Source organism: Tachysurus vachellii, chromosome 9 (assembly GCF_030014155.1).
Source record: "Tachysurus vachellii isolate PV-2020 chromosome 9, HZAU_Pvac_v1, whole genome shotgun sequence".
Classification (NCBI taxonomy): domain Eukaryota; kingdom Metazoa; phylum Chordata; class Actinopteri; order Siluriformes; family Bagridae; genus Tachysurus; species Tachysurus vachellii.
Genome location: NC_083468.1, coordinates 12,097,457 through 12,115,797, shown reverse-complemented (window position 1 = coordinate 12,115,797; position 18,341 = coordinate 12,097,457). Strand labels below are relative to the sequence as shown.

Here is an 18,341-nt window from a genome sequence, read left to right as displayed (position 1 = left end):
AAACATGACGAGACGAGAAACACTCAACAGCACACGCAACAGCAATAAATGGACAACAACCGACAAAGAACATGAGAAACACTCTGGGTTAAATGCACACGAGGAACCCAAAAATACTGGGGTGCATTTCTGCATCAGACAGCTGTTTGGGATGTTGTAAATAAGCAGATAGATTTTGTCGGTGAAAAAGCATCTCAGAGCAGCCACAGTGGTGTCCACTTCTTTCGGGTAGCCAAATAATATTTTTTTTTACTTGGTTCTCCATCCTTCAATGTTTGAACATTGTTGGGTTGTAGTTGGGGTGGAAAATGTTATGTACACATTTGAAAAAGTAGCTAATTTGCTCAAGATTTAGGCCCATATTCATGAAAATTCTTAGAATTTAGCCACTAGGAGCAACTAAGATAATTTTGTATGTAAGTGTTTCCTCTTAAATTTAAATATAAGATCCTAGTAAAGATAAAAGTATCCTAGCAAAGATAAAAGTTATTCACAAACATCTTAACCCTTAAAAGAGCTCATGAGTTCAAAAAGTGTTAGGCGTAGAGAGAAGGATTTTGGTGTAGGACTGGTGAGCCAGCAGATTCCGTGGTCTCCCTCAAACTTTTTGCTAGGGTAAAGGTAAATATAGGGAAAGCATCAGGACCATGACTTGGCCATCTTTTCAGACTTTGGTGCTGATGCTGAATTCATGGACGAGGGATTGTCCCACTAGCTGGGAATTGAGACTGAAACCCTGCCATCTGCTTTCCTGGTCCAAAGCCTAGATGGTCATGTCCTTTACCAGGCCCTCTGCCGTACTAGACCCCTCCTCGTCTCAGTGGGGGAACAACACCAGGATGGGAACATACAGATAGACCCAAACCAGATCAAAGCTATGAAGGACTGGCCAAGACCTGTGACATGAAAGCAGCTGCAGCAGCTCCTGGGGTTCTCCTACTTCTACATATGATTTATCTGTGGCTACAGTGCCACCCAAGCTTTGCAACTTCGGCTTTCTTTGTAGACCAGTCCTCTAATCCTCTGTGTTGCCTGATGCTAGTAACTGAGATAGGGTACAGCAAAAACGGTGGTCCAGGAAGAGGAAGCACAGTAAGCAGGCGGGTGTCCGTGCTAGGCTAAACACTATCCCTAGACAGTCAGCTCTCAGATACATTCTATTCTCAAATTTTGCTCCCTGGACAATAAAATGGATGACATTCTACTTGAGTGGACCACATTATGAGAGTTTAGAAACTGTTAATTATCCATCAGCATGTGGACTTTGCAACGAAAGGAGCAAGCATGCTGGATCTTGTTTACACAAACATCCCCATATATTGTGCATAGCCCCAACCCATCTCAGCTATTTAGACCACATCTCTGTTTTGCAAATTCCAGAATACAGACCACTCATCAGACGCTCTAAACCGTTTCTGAAGCAGGTGAAAACCTGGCCAGCAGGAACCATGTCTCCTCTTCAGGACTGTTTTGAGTGCATTGACTAGAACATCTTCAGGAAGGACGCAACCAACGACGATTCCATCAACTTGGAAGAGTACACAGCATCAGTGACCAGTTACATTGACAAATGCATTGATGGTGTCATGTCTCCAAGACCATCACCACATGCTCCAACCAGAAACCATGGATGACTGCTAAGGTGCATGCGCTGCTGATGTCTAGAGGCTTAGCCTTCAAAGAAGGGGACGCCCTAAGAACAGGAAAGGTTAAACTGTCCAGAGCCATCATGCCCAGAGAATCCACAGCCACTTCCAGGACAGTGGAAACACTCAGTGCACGTGACAGTGCATTCAGACGATCACAAACTACAAGACAGCTTCACCTGTCTGTGACAGTGAACGTCTTCCTCCTAGATGTGCTGAAAGACTTCTACCCTCAGTTTAAGAACGATGTAGCATCGAGGAAGACCATCCGTTCCACCAATGACCAGGTACCAGGGTCTATCCATGGCCAAAGAGAGGAGAACTCTGTTAACCTGACGGAAGGCTGCCAGGCCAAACAACAATCCTGGCAGGGGCCTCAGGGAATCTGCAGAACAGCGAGGGGATGTCTTTGTTCCTATGTGCCTCAAGACAACCACCATCGTCCCCATGCCAAGAAGTCCACCATGTCCTGCGTCAATGTCTATCGTCCTGTCGCACTCACACCCATTGTAATGAAGTGCTTCGAGAGGCTCATCTTGAGGAACATCAAGACCCAGCTACCAAGACCCCCTGCAGTTTGCGCATCGTTCAAACCACTCCACAGACAATGCAATTGCCTCTGGCCCTTACACTCCCAGATAATATAGATACATATGCATGAATGCTGTTCATAGACTTTAGTTTAGCATTCAACACAATCATCCCCAGCACCTGATTGAGAAGCTGAGACTGCTCAGACTTAATACCTTCCTCTGTAACTGGATCAGCATGATTTTAGTTTTTAATCCCATATCTCATCTGAGTAATGATTGAGAATACCTTATATCAGCTGAAAGGTATTATTGGTCAGTTTTGTTTATTCGGTACAAAGTCATTGCTGTTTTTATTCGTGGAAGTGCTGGCTTGCTCTTGGAGAGCACTTTAACTCTGAAGCATGGCATGATGCACATTACTGTATTTACTGCATGCTATGGTAGAGAGATTCCAAAAGAAACCCTAAATAGTTATATTTGGGTGGATTGAACGCTTTAGTGACATATAACTTTTATAACTATACTAGATAAATGAATCATAAAACAGTTAAATGGTGTGGTGTTATAAAACAGATTTTTTGAGTTTTTAGGCTTTCAGTGCATGAATTCAAAGAGATATACTCTATAAAATTGTATAATTTTGTCAGGCAGAATTTAATTTTTTTTTGCTGTGTTACATATTCTCTTACTCTGGCCTGGTAATTAATTTATATTACGTAATATGTATATATATATATATATATATATATATATATATATATATATATATATATATATATATATATATATATATATATACACACACACACACACACACACATATATATATATATATATATATATATAAATATATATATAAATGTGACATTGTTCCATAAATGACCACTCTAAACAAACAACTAAGATTCTGTTTTAGGCCCATTGCTTTTCACAATATATATGCTACCCCTTGGTGCAATTATTCAGAAACATGGTATTGGCTTCAACTGTTATGCTGATGACACGCAGCTATATGTTTCAGCTAAGTCAGATGTGAGTCACCAGCTTAATAATATTGAAGATTGTGTGAAGGCACTGGATGCCTACTAACGTCCTCCTGCTTAACTCATTTGAAGCTCACATACTGTAAATAATACCACAAGGGTAGCCTTCTTTCATCTCAGAAATATTGCTAAGATAATAAATATGTTGTCATTAAATGATGCAGAAACACTAGTTCATGCATTTGTTACCTCTAGTTTGGATTATTGTAATGCTTTACTGTCTGGATGTTCCTGTAGGTGCATACACAAGCTCCAGTTAGTCCAGATCGCAGCAGCTAGAGTCCTAACTAGAATCAGAAGATATGAACATATCACCCCTATCTTATCCTCATTGAAGTTCCAGTCTTCCAGTCAAGTTTTGCATTGATTATAAAATACTATTATAAACCTAAAAAGCACTTAATGGTCTCGAGCCACAGTACCTGAGAGATCTTTTGGTTTTTTTGTGATCGGTCACACCTACTTTTGGTGCAGGCTATTTGGTAGTACCTCAAGTACAAAAGGCTGGAGGGTTAATGGGCATAGAGTGTTTGGTGAACTGGTATGTCTGGATGCTGTTGGCTTACCACCTTTGCAAGTCACTCAGGTTTGCAGACTGTGGAGTGGTGGGACCGTTTATATCCCAGGACGCCTTCTGGCTCTAGCTTTTTAGTTATGCTGTCATAGCTAGTCTTGCCGGAGTCCTTGTCTGCACTTTGTACATATTTTACATTGTCCATAACCTGAATACAGTCAAGCTATATATGCCACTCCCGAGCTCCTGGTGTTCCGAGTTCCTAGCCTGATCACCTCTTCTTATGGAGCTACTTAATCAATGCTGATGTTCTACTGCTGGCTGGAGTTGGCCACAGTAAAAGCATAGCCATTGTCCTCATTCTTTGGTGGATACTCATGTGTAAATAATCTGCATGGCTGCATTGTATTCTTGGGCTGTGTGTAGTGGAGTTTTGGTTAGGTAATTTATTGTTATTGCATTCATGGGACATGAACTATATAAAGAATATTATCAAATTTGACTGCAGTTGTCAGTTTCTTGTACTGTTTATGTATTTTGTTGGTGGTGTGAAGACTGTAGAATTGGCCTTGAAAATCCTTTGCTAGGATTCAGTTTAGGCAATTCAGTACTAGGGACTAGCTTTTCTGTACAACAATAGGATTCAATCTACCTCTATACATCCTGATACTCATCTCAGACTTGCATCTTTACATGATTCCTGATTTTATGGCTCAAATGGTCCTGGAGTGTAAATGTGGGGCCTTTCATGGAATTCTGCTTATTACTGTCGCTGTACAGCTTTATTTACTCCATCACTGCCTTCAAAGGCAGACAATCAAAAGTGCTGGAATAAGGAAAATTTACAATGATTATTTAACTTTTTCCTACCAGAGTACATCACTATGGGGGGCACGGTGGCTTAGTGGTTAGCACCCACGAGTTCCCACCTCTGCCTTGTGTGTGTGGAGTTTGCATGTTCTCCTCGTGCCTTGGGGTTTCCTCCGGGTACTCCGGTTTCCTCCCCCGGTCCAAAGACATGCATGGTAGGTTGAATGGCATCTCTGGAAAATTGTCCGTAGTGTGTGATTGCGTGAGTGAATGAGAGAGTGTGTGCCCTGCGATGGATTGGCACTCCATCCAGGGTGTATCCTGCCTTGATGCCCGATGACGCCTGAGATAGGCACAGGCTCCCCGTGACCCGAGGTAGTTCGGATAAGCGGTAGAAAATGAGTGAGTGAGAGTGAGTGAGAGTACATCATTATCCCATTCCACTATTATACGCAGAAACGTAAAATAAATTCTTATTTTTGTGGTCTTGTGTTTGCAGTGAAACCATCATGTTTTTACACCAGATATTCTATCAAGGCCTAAAAGCACGAATAGCAAGCTGGCCAACATTAGTATTGGGTGAGTGCTTTTCAAACATTAAGTCAAGTATACTGTCAGCCAAATTTTTTATACATTGCTGATAAAGTTATGACTAAATTGTAACCAGAGATTACTTATCCCTTTATTGTCTTTGACCATCAGCTGACCTCTTTGACATTCTCCTGCCCATGCTGAACATCTACCAGGAATTTGTTCGCAATCACCAGTACAGCCTGCAGATCCTGGCACATTGCAAACAAAACCGTGATTTTGACAAGTTGCTGAAGCAGTACGAGTCCAAGCCTGACTGTGAGGAGCGCACTTTGGAGACCTTTCTTACGTATCCCATGTTCCAGGTGATGATTTTCTTTCTTATCTATCTTCCATTACTCTCCATTTTTCTTTTATTCTAAACTCAATTAAAGCTGTAACCAGCGATATAAAACCAAAACTGTCTATTTTAACTTAAATTTATGCAGTTATCCAATCAGTCAGTTATGTGGCAGCAGCACAAAATTTAATTCTTGAAGATTCAGGACAAAACTTCAGTTAATGTTCACATAAAACATCGGATTTAAGAAAATCTCTATGATAAAAATTATGGCCTTGTTGTTGATGCATGTAAAAAAAGTAATTTTCCCCTAAACCTGATAATGGCAACAACTGCAATCAAGCATTTGTGATAACTAACAATGAGTCTTTCACATCAATGTGGAATTATTTTCACCCACTCTTCTTTCCACATTGGAGGGTTATGAAGCATAAACGGCCTGTAAATGCTAGTGAAACACATTTTCTTTGATTCTGATTTTGAAACTCTTGACTTGTATTTGCATGGTTTTATGCATTGTGCTGCTGCCAAATGATTGATATGATTGAACTGTAATTCAGAAAAGATGTACTGGTGTTTCTATTAAAGTAGATGGTGGTTGTACATTTGTTCTGATAAGTATAGCTGTATGTAGATATCTTTCTCTTTTTCTCTGTGTGTTTTCATCTTCTCATCTTTACTTCCTTGATTTTTGTGATTTATGCATTACAAATAGCATTATTGTTAATGTTATTAGGCTAGCATTATTACAAGTAGTTACAAGCATCTATGTCATATGTTATAATAAAATGCATGTTGCATAAAACTCAATGAGAATTTGATAGTGTCCCATGAGAGCTAAAGATGAAGGATGATTACATCTATGGACAAACCTTTGATTACATCTATGGACAAAGCACCATTCTAAGCTGCTGTGTTTTGTCAGGAATCAATCACCACTACATTTTTCTTCTATAGTAAGCTACAAGCTGTCACCAAATTATTAACCAATTTCTGTTTCCATATTCAATGTGACAAGGACATTTTAAAAATATAAAATCTGTTGAGGTCCTGACCTCATTGTCCTCATAGTTAGTTATAGGCTCTGCCCTAAGCACAAAAGTGCTTCAGTTCATTTTATGTTTTTTCCACACAGATACCACGCTACATTTTGACTCTCCATGAGCTATTGGCACACACACCTCATGAACATGTGGAGAGGAATAGTCTGGAATATGCTAAATCCAAGCTTGAGGAGCTGTCCAGGTAGAAACCATGTGTACCACTCACTGAAAACTAAACATGATATTGACATATGTTGTTGTCTGTGAGCAAGTGACATGTATAATTATTAGCACGAAGACAATAATGTAAAATAAATCATTTTTATTAAATGAAACTATTTGACAATAATGTAAAATAATATTATATATAAAAGGAAAGCTGCAAAGTAATAAAAATAGTTCTGGTCAAACAACAATGATAAGAAATAATAAACCAAATATCGTTGCATGTTTTTTTTTACCTGGCTTCAGGAACATATTTATTACTCACAATCAGTTCTGCATGAATATTAGTAAATCCCTTGAGCAGTTCACACACATTTGGGTACTTAATTAATCAGTTTAGCAGACCAAACAAATTAGACATCCTTAGGATTGCCCAGGTGTTCCCACAAAGACCAACATAATATATTCCATAATTAATATTCTATAATAGATTTTTTGGTAATAAACAAAACAGCCATGTTTGGAGAAAAGCCAACACTGAATTCCATGAAAAGAACCTCCTCCAAACAGTGATGGCAGCGTGGGGATAAAAACAGACTCAGCGACGTCCACAGAAGAACAAAAGGGCCGAAGACATCCACAGCCGAGCAGAAGGGCCGAGCACAACCCCCGACACACTGCAGCCAGACTCAAGTCCAGAAAACCAGAAAGGGGGGTGGGAAAAGTCCTCCACCACGGGGCAAGAAAAGAAACAAAAATATCCCTGGGGCAAAACACGGGCCTGCAACACCCCCCGCGGACAGGAAGTGGGGCGGTGTCCTCCACAGGAAACCAGGAATTGAAGCAACGTCCCCCACCGGACAGGTGTGATGCGATGTTGCAGGACACCAAAAAAAAACAAAAAATCTTGGGCTGGTGACACCAACCACAAGCAGGAAGTGAGGCGGCATCCCCCACGGAAAACTGGGGCAGACATGTGAACATAGAAAGCACGTGGCCAAAGTCCGGGCTGGATCCTGACAGATGTATGGTGGTGGAAATGTGAAAGTCTGTGGCTGCTTTTTGGCCTCTGGGCCTGAATGACTCCATATTATCCAGGGAAACATCACCAAATTCTTGATGAGAATCTCCTGCCATAGGTCAGGGAGCTGAAGCTGGGACGAAAATGTGTAATGCAACAAGACAACAAATCAAAGTAAAATCACCAAGGATTGGGTTAAAAGGAAAAGAAGATTCGGACACTGGATTGGCCTAGTCCTGACCTGAATCCAATCGAAACGTTGTGGCTAGACCTGAAGCAGTCAGTACATGCCAGATGTCCCGAAAACCTCACTCAACTGAGTGAGTGGGTAAAAATCCTTAAAGGCAGATGTGTGAGACTGGTCAGTGGTTGCAGAAAATGTTTGGTTGAAGTAATGGCTGCAAGGAGGTCCCTCAAACTACTAAATAAAAGGGTTCACATACAGTACTTCAATTTAAATTTCCAGTTCAAGGCAACTCGACCCTGTATGAAGGCTGATTTGAGGAAGTTGTGTCTAAAGCTCTGTGTGCACACACGGCAATTTCATGGCTCGGATAGTCAAATCTATGTCACATTACTCCAGCTTCTTTGTCTTCAGGGAGCACTCTGTGTATGTTTATGTCAATTGTTTGTCCTGTCTGTGTAGACTAAGGAAAAAAGTAGAAAAAAAAGAAAGAAAAAGAAAAAAAGACATTGTGGAGATCAAGCATTTTAAAAAGTGTGTGCATCTGTGCCCCTGTTATATAAGGATAGGATGACAGGCACTCTCTTTGTGTTGTTTGTTTGGGAGATGAGCAAGCCCATTTGGATCTCGAGGGGGACAGCTGCATGCATTGTGAGAGCATTCCTCTTTATAAGTTCTGATCATGCGGTTAGCAGGTTGAGTTGGTGGAAGTGGAACAAGAGTGGTGGTTTTATTATTAATAATAATAATACAGTATGAATCAACAGGGCTGTCTGCGTTTGCACAGCAGATATTGGTATGCTATGTATCAATCATCAGGGTTGTCTCTCTGGGCCTGGATGCCATGGTACAGATATGGCTAAGGCTCCACCTGAATGCTTTTACCTCAGTAGCTCTGCTCCCAAAAGTCCTAGCCAGAGTGCTCCACAATCGAGTCCACTTTTTTTGTGGCTCCTGTTTGGCCCACTTGAGTTTGGTTCGTGGACTTAGTTTCCCTCCTAGATGGCACTCCATGGGAGAGCCCTTTCAGGAATGATCTCCTCTCTCAGGCACAGTGGGCAATCTTAGACCCCTTCCCCAAAATGTGGGTCTTGGTTTAGCCCCTGAGGAGCAAATTAATGATACTTGAACAAAAATAATCTGCACCAATACCACAAAAAGACAGTATGTCCAACAACACCTTGACATGCCTCACACATTCTGGCACACTGTATTTTGAAATGAGGAGAATCAAGTGAGGAGAGTCTTCTCTTTTGGCTCTCAACGAAGGCGGTCGCATTTTCTCTCCCTCTCCTCCCCCTTACTTTCCCTGCTTTGCTTCTCTTGTCTCGTCTATTGTCTTATACTTTGAGAGACTCTCTCCGCACTGCTCTCCAAACTAAAAAAATATCATGGATTTGATAAATTGGTCTCTCAACGCAATTGACACCATCTTCTCAACGAGAAGCTTGGGTTCGGGGGAACCTGACTGCCCTGCCGGAACGTTCGCAGCTGGATATATGATGGACGCGTGGGAGAGGTGGCGGGTCGTGTGTCTGGTGGCTCTTTCCGTGGAGGACGTTGAAGATATCTTCCTATTCGGAACCAGGATAACAGGAGTTCTGCTGATTGCATTAGGCATTGCCCTGGTTTATCAAGGAAATCAGAAAAACGTTGACAGATGTCCAAAGCCTCCCAAGGCTGCCCGTCATGATGGCTGCAGTGGGCAGAGCAGTCAGCACTGAAGCTGGGACTATTAACCGCAATATGGATAACATCATGGTGAAGCTCACTGCTTTTGGAAAGGAAAATGGATCGATTTGGAGACCAGAATGGACTAAGAGAGTAGTCGTGTAAATTGGAATGCATATACTCGCCCCAAGACCAAACAATCCCAATCTTATCTGCTTTCGGCTCCCCTCAACCAGCACTGGCCTCGGCCAAGGCTGCTGTTGGAACAACAATTCCCCTGGATGAGCACTGCAGCAAGACGCTCTTGCGTTCCTCCCCCACTTCCACAGACACCTGCTGATTGTTGACTCTGTCTGGGACCTGATCAAGGCTGTCTCCATGGCAATTTGCTGTGTATCGCTATGACAATCTTGCGGACTGAGGCACCGAGGATAAAGGCTGCAGTACCTGATGGCTGCTTGCCTGTGCTTGATTACCTCCAATCCCCTGTCTTCCTGTCCTGTCCCACCTTGTCATATTGTATGAATTGTATGTATGGACAGGTTGATGGCTAATTTCGCTGGTACTTGTGACCAGTGACAATAAAGGCTACTACTACTACTACTACTACGAAGGAATCTTGAGCTTTATTTGCATGTTTAGCCAATGAGGAGCCAGCAAATGTTTTCTCCTTGAACAGCTCCCATGATAAATAAAGTTGTGCAGTCTCTTTCTGATTGTAGATTCATGCATTTTGACATCAACTGTAGCACGAGCTTGCTTTAGGTCTTCTTGCAGTTGGCTCTTAGGGTGAATTTGCTTGGATGGACTGACCTGGCTTGTTGGCAGCAGTTGTTCATTTGTCCACTTTGAAATAACTTTCGGACACTGGAATGCCTAATTACGAATTCTTTTGATATCTTTTTATATCCCTTACCAGACTCATAAGCACCAACAATCTTCTTTTTGAAAACCTCAGAAAGCTATTTGGATCTCACCATGGTGATACCTCTCACTTCAAAAATTAAGAGCTAAAATATCTGACATTTAAATAAGGCAAGCCTTCTTCAGAATGCTCTGTTGTAATAATTTGCACCTGATGTGACACAGCTATAGTAGTTTTATCCATTTTAAGTATAAATATGTGTGAGGGTGACCTTACTTTTTCCTCGCAAGAAATTCGATTTTTTTAAATGAAATTTTATAGATCTTTTAAAGATACATTTGTTTGTTTTTTTTGTGTAGTTATATTACTTGAATCTTCCAATATTGTTAAACTTAAGATCAAAGACAATTAAAATTTGATGCATCGCATACATCCATACTTATACAGAGCTTAAAAACTTTTCTCTGGAGCAAAAGAACTAAATCATACAGTTTGCATACAGCCTCCCTGGAAGGGTTCTTTCTTTGTTATTGCACTACCCTAGTCACCCAACTCATTTCTGTCCCCTAGTGGAAGGAATAGTTGTTTTCACACAATAATAAATGATAGTTAAACACCCCTTCCTTCAGGAGAAAAAAGTTATTACAAATAATATTTCTTAGAGTAACCACAATTATTTACCTTTCCAAAGCATATAGATTACTATTGTATACTGTCTCTCAATGGTGCTATATATGATAGGTTCAGGGATAAGTGACTGATGGGCAAACCTTTTCAGTGGACACATGAACAAACATTCATTCTTTCAATGTTTCTGCTGGTGAGAATCTGTATGCCAAGCTGAACTCATCTGCCCCGTTCCAGTAAGCTGGAGTAGCCCACCTTGTAAAGATATCTTTGATTGGTATTGCAGCAATCTGTGGTGACTTTGCTACCATAAGAGGAAAAGATGTGGTCACCGAGAATGCATATCAAAGTAAAATGAATCCTGTGATTTCATTCAGTATCAGACAGGATCACACAGAGGAAATACCAGTAGGGGCAGTCATATTTCATTTGAACAAACACATATTGCTAGTAAATACTGTAGTTCTTCCAGGACATACTTACACTGTATTCAACACTCTTATTCTTGTATTGAAACTGATAATCAGTGGATCTGAGAATCTCTCTCAGACCCACTGTGCAACAAGCAGCAGAGCACAATAAGCATCGCCAAGCCTAATTCAAGTTTATTGCACCATACATGCCATAAAACATTAATAATTTATTTAAAACTATTAATATAGTCATCATGTTTAGCTTCTGAATTGATTTAGATTCATTTAATTTGATGTTTGATCACTGATGCATAAATGTATGTACAGTCTATGTACCCTGGAAGAAAATATAAAATCTTGGAATTGAGTTTGAAAATGTGACTGATCCTGCAAAAAATACAAAAAAACTCCTGCATTTTATTTTAGGATAGTGATCATATAAAGCCATTTATTATCACCCAGTAGTTTGGCTGCTTTTTATATACCCTTGAATGATTTCTCATGTTTCAGACACACAAGGTGGCACTCAAATTGCAATTTAATGTTAATTTCCCACACCTGTGGCTTTTTAAATTGCAATTATTGTCTGTTTATAAAGAGACAATAAGCATGTTAGCTCTCACATTGATGCATTAAGCAGGCTAGATAATGAGCCATGAGGAGCAGAAAACAACTGTTAAAATACCCGTGTAACAAGGTAGTGGAATTCTATAGAGGAGGATAAGGATATAAAAAATATCCAAATCCTTGAAAATGCCAACCAATACTGTTCAATTGCTTATTTAGGATTTGAAAATTTAGGGATCTCTTGATACCAAGCTGAGGTCAGGTAGACCAATAAAGATTTTAACCACAGCTGCCAGAATTGTTTTGGATGCAAAATTGTGTGGTTGTTTCAAGAGCAAATTAATGATACTAGAACAAAAATAATCTGCACCAATACCTCAAAAAGACTGCTTACAGTATGTCCAACAACACCTTGACATGCCTCACACATTCTGGCACACTGTAATTTGAAGTGAGGAGAATCAAGGAATCTTGAGCTTTATTGTCACAACTGTATTTGGAGTATTTGTCAACAAGGCCAATAGTGAAAAGAGTACCATCTCCACTGTGAATCATGGTAGTGGCTTGCAGATGTTTTGGTGGTGTGTGAGCTTTAAAGGCAAAGAGAATCTTGGGATAACTGATGGCAAGATGAATGCAGCATGTTATAAGACAATACTTGCAGACAATTTACATTCTTCTGCATGAAAGCTGCCCATGGTGCACTCTTGGACTTTCCAGTACATAAGGTGAAGGTTCTGGAGTGGCCATCACATGTCTCCTGACCTTAATATCATCAAGAAACTTTGTGGAGATCTCGAACACGCGGTTCATGCAAGACGACCAAAGACGAATGGGTAGCTATACTACCTGCAAGAATTTGGGGCCTCATAGACCGTTATTCCAAAAGACTGCATGCTGTCATTGATGCTAAAGGGGTCAATACACAGTAGATAGAACTAAGGGTATGCAGAGTTTTCAACACGAATCATTTAATTTTTACTTTCTTGCAAATTTGCATAATTTTTTGCAGATACAAGTGTTATTATTGAATTTATATTGTGTATGAATCTGATTAATCAACATTTTGGATGAGTTTTTAAACTACTAGTAAAGTGCTTTCGTTTATGGGTTTTACTTACTTCCTTTTTTAAGCTCCAACCCTTAAATTGTTGACTGAGTGTGTTGCGACAGTCGTATTCTTTTCAGATTTCTTTGCACAAAACATTGTTAATACAATATTAATTGTTTATCTTTTTTGTAATGGTTTTGTCACAGTATGTATAATTTAGAATAATAATAATTATGATCTACAGGGATAAGGGCATGGTGGCTTAGTGGTTAGCCTCACAGCTCCAGGGTTAGGGGGTCTGATTCCCGCCTCCACCTTGTGTGTGTGGAGTTTGCATGTTCTCCCCGTGCCTCGGTGGGGGGATTGTCCGTAGTGTGTGAGTGTGTGAGTGAATGAGAGTGTGTGTGTGCCCTGCGATGGGTTGGCACTCCGTGCAGGGTGTATCCTGCGTTGATGCCCAATGATGCCTGAGATAGACCCAGGCTCCCCATGACCCGAGAATAGTTTGAATAAGCAGTAGAAAATGAATGAATGATTGAATGATCTACAGGGGTGTGAAAAAGTGTTTGCCCGCTTCCTGATTTTCTTTTTTTTAAACACTTTAAAGTTTCAGATCATCAAACAAATTTAAATATTAGACAAAGATAACACAAGTAAACACAACATTCAGTTTTTAAATGAAGGTTTTTATTATTAAGGGAAAATAAAATCCAAACCCACATGGCCCTGTGTGAAAAAGTGTTTGAACCCCATTTAATACATAACTTAACTGTGGTTTATCACACTTGAGTTCAATTTCTCTAGCCACACCCAGGTCTGATTACTGCCACACCTGTTTGCAATCAAAAAATCACTTAAATAAGACCTGACTGACAAAGTGAAGTAGACCAAAAGATCCTCAAAAGCTACACATCATGCCGAGATCCAATGAAATTCAGGAACAAATGACCAAGAAAGTAATTGAGATCTATCAGTCTGGAAAAGGTTTTGGGACTCCAGCTAACCTCAGTGAGAGCCATTATCCACAAATGGTGAAAACATGGAACAGTGGTGAACCTTCCCAGGAGTGGCCAGCAGACCAAAATTACCCCAAGAGCGCAGCAATGACTCATCCGTGATGTAACAAAAGACCCCACATTAACATCCAAAGAACTGCAGGCCTCACTTGCCTCAGTTAAGTGTTCGTGACTTTACCATATGAAAGAGACTGGGCAAAAATGGCCTGCATGGCAGAGTTCCAAGACAAAAACCACTGCTGAGCAAAAAGAACATAAAGGCCTATCTCAGATTGCCAGAAAGCATCTTGATGATCCCCAAGACTTTTGAGAAAATACTCTGTGGACTGACAAGTCAAAAGTTGAACTTTTTGGAAGGTGTGTCCCCCATTACATTTGGCATAAATGTAACAATGCATTTCAGAAAAAGAACATCATACCAACAGTAATAAATTCTGATATTCTTGGATTTGTTAATCACTTTTTGTTTGGCTACAAGGGTTAGGGTTAGGCCTCATTGCAAATTGGTACGTTATCAGTAGTAACAATCTGATGATGTTCCACTACAGTGCTTTCCAGTACATCAGTAGAAACGGTCAAATAGCAAACACTTAATATGTTGTTGGATTTCTGCCCCTGTGTTTTGTCTTCTCTTACATATTACTGTCTTTTTGGATATCAGAGGAGTGGATTATACTATAGACAGTAAGAGCTGGCTATGGCCATAAGGTTCAGGAATATACTCTGTAAATTAAAATCTTTTCTCTTCCCTTGACAATTGGAAGACTGCAAGATGACTTGCTTTGCTACCCAGACATACCTACGATATGTTCTACCTGCCTCTTTGCCAACAAGACTGTCCATATTTTACCATTGTTACCGATTGGAACATTTCAGACAGCAGTTTTATGATTTGTGGCCAGAATTCTTTAATAATTGAATGAGTGCTTCCAGTGTCAGTTTCAGCATGGGAGTAGCATGAATGAACTACAACAAATGAAATGATTGTAAATTGGGGAGTGACTATAGAAGAATATTGACCTGCTTTATTTATTCTTCTTATTGCAGTAAGGACTGGCCTATGCCCAGTAGGTATTGCTCAAACTCAAGTTACACCCTTTCACAGTTTTTTATTGCCCCTCATCAGACTGGACAGACTTGAGGTGCAGTTGTAAATAATACCTTGAAGCATTTCTATTTCAAGGATGTTGCTCTCACATGCTATTTTCTACCTCAGCCTTATAATCTCTTGTGATCTTTAACTACAGCTTCTCTCACTTCTTGTTCTAGTGTTTTATTCATTCATTCATAGTCCTTTTCTGGTTTATTACCATTTCTCATTGGCCTTTTTTCATATTCAGTGTATCTCTTCAATTTGCCCTTCATTTTTTGATATCTTCTCCTATACTGAATCAAGTCCATCTTCTAACGATTTGACCACAAACATGGATGACACTTTTGAATTAGTGTTTTATCTGAATTTTATCCAGCTTTTTCATATTCGATGTGATTTGTGAAAAACTATTGCTGATGCTATGGGAACTCTTTGAGGAAGTTTTTTTTTTGAAGAAGTCAATTTAAGGGCTCGGAAAGGACACATGATGAAGGGAATATGCGCCAGCAACTCCGTGTAAGGGCATCTATGCCACATTACTCGAGTTTCTATTTGTATGAAGGAAGCATAAATGGACATCCAGGGTGTTGCAAGTGATGCTGCATCTTGTTCCATTCTCAGGAAACCTGGTTAAATATGTAACTGGATAAAGGCGTGCGGAATGGACCAACCGGCCACAATACAAATTTCTTCAAGGGGAACACCCATGGCCAGGCACTGGAAGAGGTTATACCCCTAGTCGAGTGAGGCATCATAGGCATTTGTAATGGTTTCTACTACCCAGTGCACCAGACACTGGCTTCTGAAGAAGACGAATAAAGAGGAGGACTTGCGTCACAAGCTCAAGCATGGAGACAAGTGCTCAACTCTCATACCGGGCAAAGCAAGTGCACCCTTATGGGGCAGAGGACAGTAGGCTTGTAGGATGATCGGACAACTGGCCATAGTGGGCACCTTGGCGACATATCATGCCCTAGTGTGGGAAAGGAAAACCTTGTACATGCCAGGGGTAAATTCTAGGTAGGCGGGGTGACTGACAGGGCCTGCAAATCTCCCAATCTTTTTGTGGAGACCAAGGATAAGAGGAGAGTTGTCTTTAGACCAAAAGCTTCCATATCTCAGAGTGGGGGTGTAGTATTGCCCCCTCATCTCTAGCATTTGACAGGGGGGCTTGGGCTACAACACTTTCCTGTTTCTTCGCTCTGATTGAGCTAGGAGTGGGCTGGGTGTGGCGGAAAGATGGCCGAGGCTTCTCACTGTGATGAGTGATGAATTACCTGAATGTTTGCCTGTCTGCTTTGTGGCAGGGAGCACAAGATCCGTGGCGGAGCTCAAATACTGCCTCACGATTCAATGTCTCACCTGATAGGTGGGCAGGACTGCCATAGTGTGTAGGGCCACATCAGCTTGACCTGTTGCCATGTAAGCCTTACCAACAAGGTGGCTCTAAACAGCTCCTTGAATGCCACTGATTGTTGTGGCAGATCAGAAGAAGCAAGCCTGAGCCTGGTGCGGACAGCAACATATTCTCTTCCGGATCGAGAGAAATCGCCACACGATTTGAAACTGAGAGAAAGAAGGGGAAGACAAGAGAAAGGGAAGGGCCTCTCTCTTGTTCTGCTTTTGCTAACACAACCAGTGAACCCGATGATCGAAGCCATTGTGCCACCACAGCGGAAGTGGGACCTAAACCACCAGGCGAAGTCACTTGGCTAGAAAATACAGCAATGCACGCATTATCATTACCCTAAGCTACCGATTCTACTTTTTAAGTATTCTTTCCAGAAATAAAAACTTAAAATAGAAAGATTATCTGATTATCTAAAAAAGCTTTATTTTAAGCTTGAAGTTTGCAAAAATGTCTAGAAATGTTTTGATAATTCTATAATTGTATTATTGTAACCTTATAATAGGATATACTAGAAAAAAACTGATTTTATATTTTCACTTCTAGGATATATTTTATTGTGGTACATGACCTGCAATAGCATTTTGGAACCTGATAATTTTGGACGCTTTTAATTTTTCTAGCAGTGCATATTTTAGTTTGGTTTCTTTAAAAATTCAGTAAAGCTGCTACACTTCCAGATTTTGTCCACTTTGTAAAAAAAAAAAGTGAATTCTCCAAACATATAATAACAAAAAAGGTTTAATAAAGTGTAGGGCATTTTTACTCAATAGTTTGTCTGTATATGTTAAAATAATGAAGAATAATAATAATACAAATAAAATGATAAAAATAATCATTTTTAAATGCACTGTGGAATGCTGTCATTTAAACAATATCATGATCTGAACTACATTCATTATTGTTATATTGTGATATGAATGTGATAACTAAATACTTATTTTAAGAATCATGCACGATGAAGTAAGTGAAACCGAGAACATCAGGAAGAACCTGGCCATTGAACGCATGATTGTGGAGGGCTGTGAGATTCTCCTGGATACTAGCCAGACTTTTGTCAGACAAGGTACATCTAATCCCAAATACACTTCAAAGAAAAGAGCTCTGGAAAGGAAACTTAGATTAAAGTTAAGAGCATGGTTCACAGTTGTATTCAGATATAATTTTTAATCCAGTCTTGTCACCAACATTGTCAAAAGTCTGTCTCTCACTTTTCTGTACCTGTATTTTGATTCTTCAGACACTGAAACATTAACAGGTTTAATCTCACCAGTCTCAGAAAAGCTCTGTCATGGAATGACAGACAGGGCAATGTTGTCATTTAAAAATATATAAATTAAATAATAAAATAAATAAATACATTTATTACAAGTCAATCTGCTAAGAAGCCAGGGATTGTGACAAGTGGCATATTAAAACATCCACTTTCTGACCAAAAAATTGTACTATGCCAACCCGTTTTTTTTTTTTTTTTTAACTGTAATTGGAATGGCCTGTTATCTAATACCAGATCAAACTGAAAATTGGAAAATAATTTTACCCTTCTTTCTATTGCTCCATCCTTCACTACTCAATTATAAGGATCACTTATCCAGGTGCCCATGAGTGAGAAAGGGAAAATCACCCGTGGCCGTTTGGGCTCCTTGTCTCTAAAGAAAGAGGGCGAGAGACAGTGTTTTCTTTTCTCCAAACACCTCATAATCTGTACCAGGGGCTCTGGAGGGAAGCTGCACCTCACCAAGGTAAGGTCTAGGTTTGTATGGATCATGGATCACTTCCTAGGGTGATTTTCTCAAATAC

At 40.2% G+C, this 18,341-nt stretch overlaps 1 protein-coding gene across 3 annotated transcripts in view; it reads left to right on the top strand.

Moving 5' to 3' along the window:
* rasgrf1 (Ras protein specific guanine nucleotide releasing factor 1) overlaps positions 1-18,341 on the top strand; it is a 148,126-nt gene that overhangs the window by 69,245 nt on the left and 60,540 nt on the right. For all 3 annotated transcript variants that reach the window (XM_060877709.1, XM_060877708.1, XM_060877710.1), the window contains 5 exons: positions 5,046-5,125; positions 5,249-5,442; positions 6,553-6,662; positions 17,489-17,607; positions 18,123-18,283. In XM_060877709.1, coding sequence (XP_060733692.1) covers positions 5,046-5,125; positions 5,249-5,442; positions 6,553-6,662; positions 17,489-17,607; positions 18,123-18,283 — 664 coding nt within the window. The remainder of the gene's footprint in view (positions 1-5,045; positions 5,126-5,248; positions 5,443-6,552; positions 6,663-17,488; positions 17,608-18,122; positions 18,284-18,341) is intronic.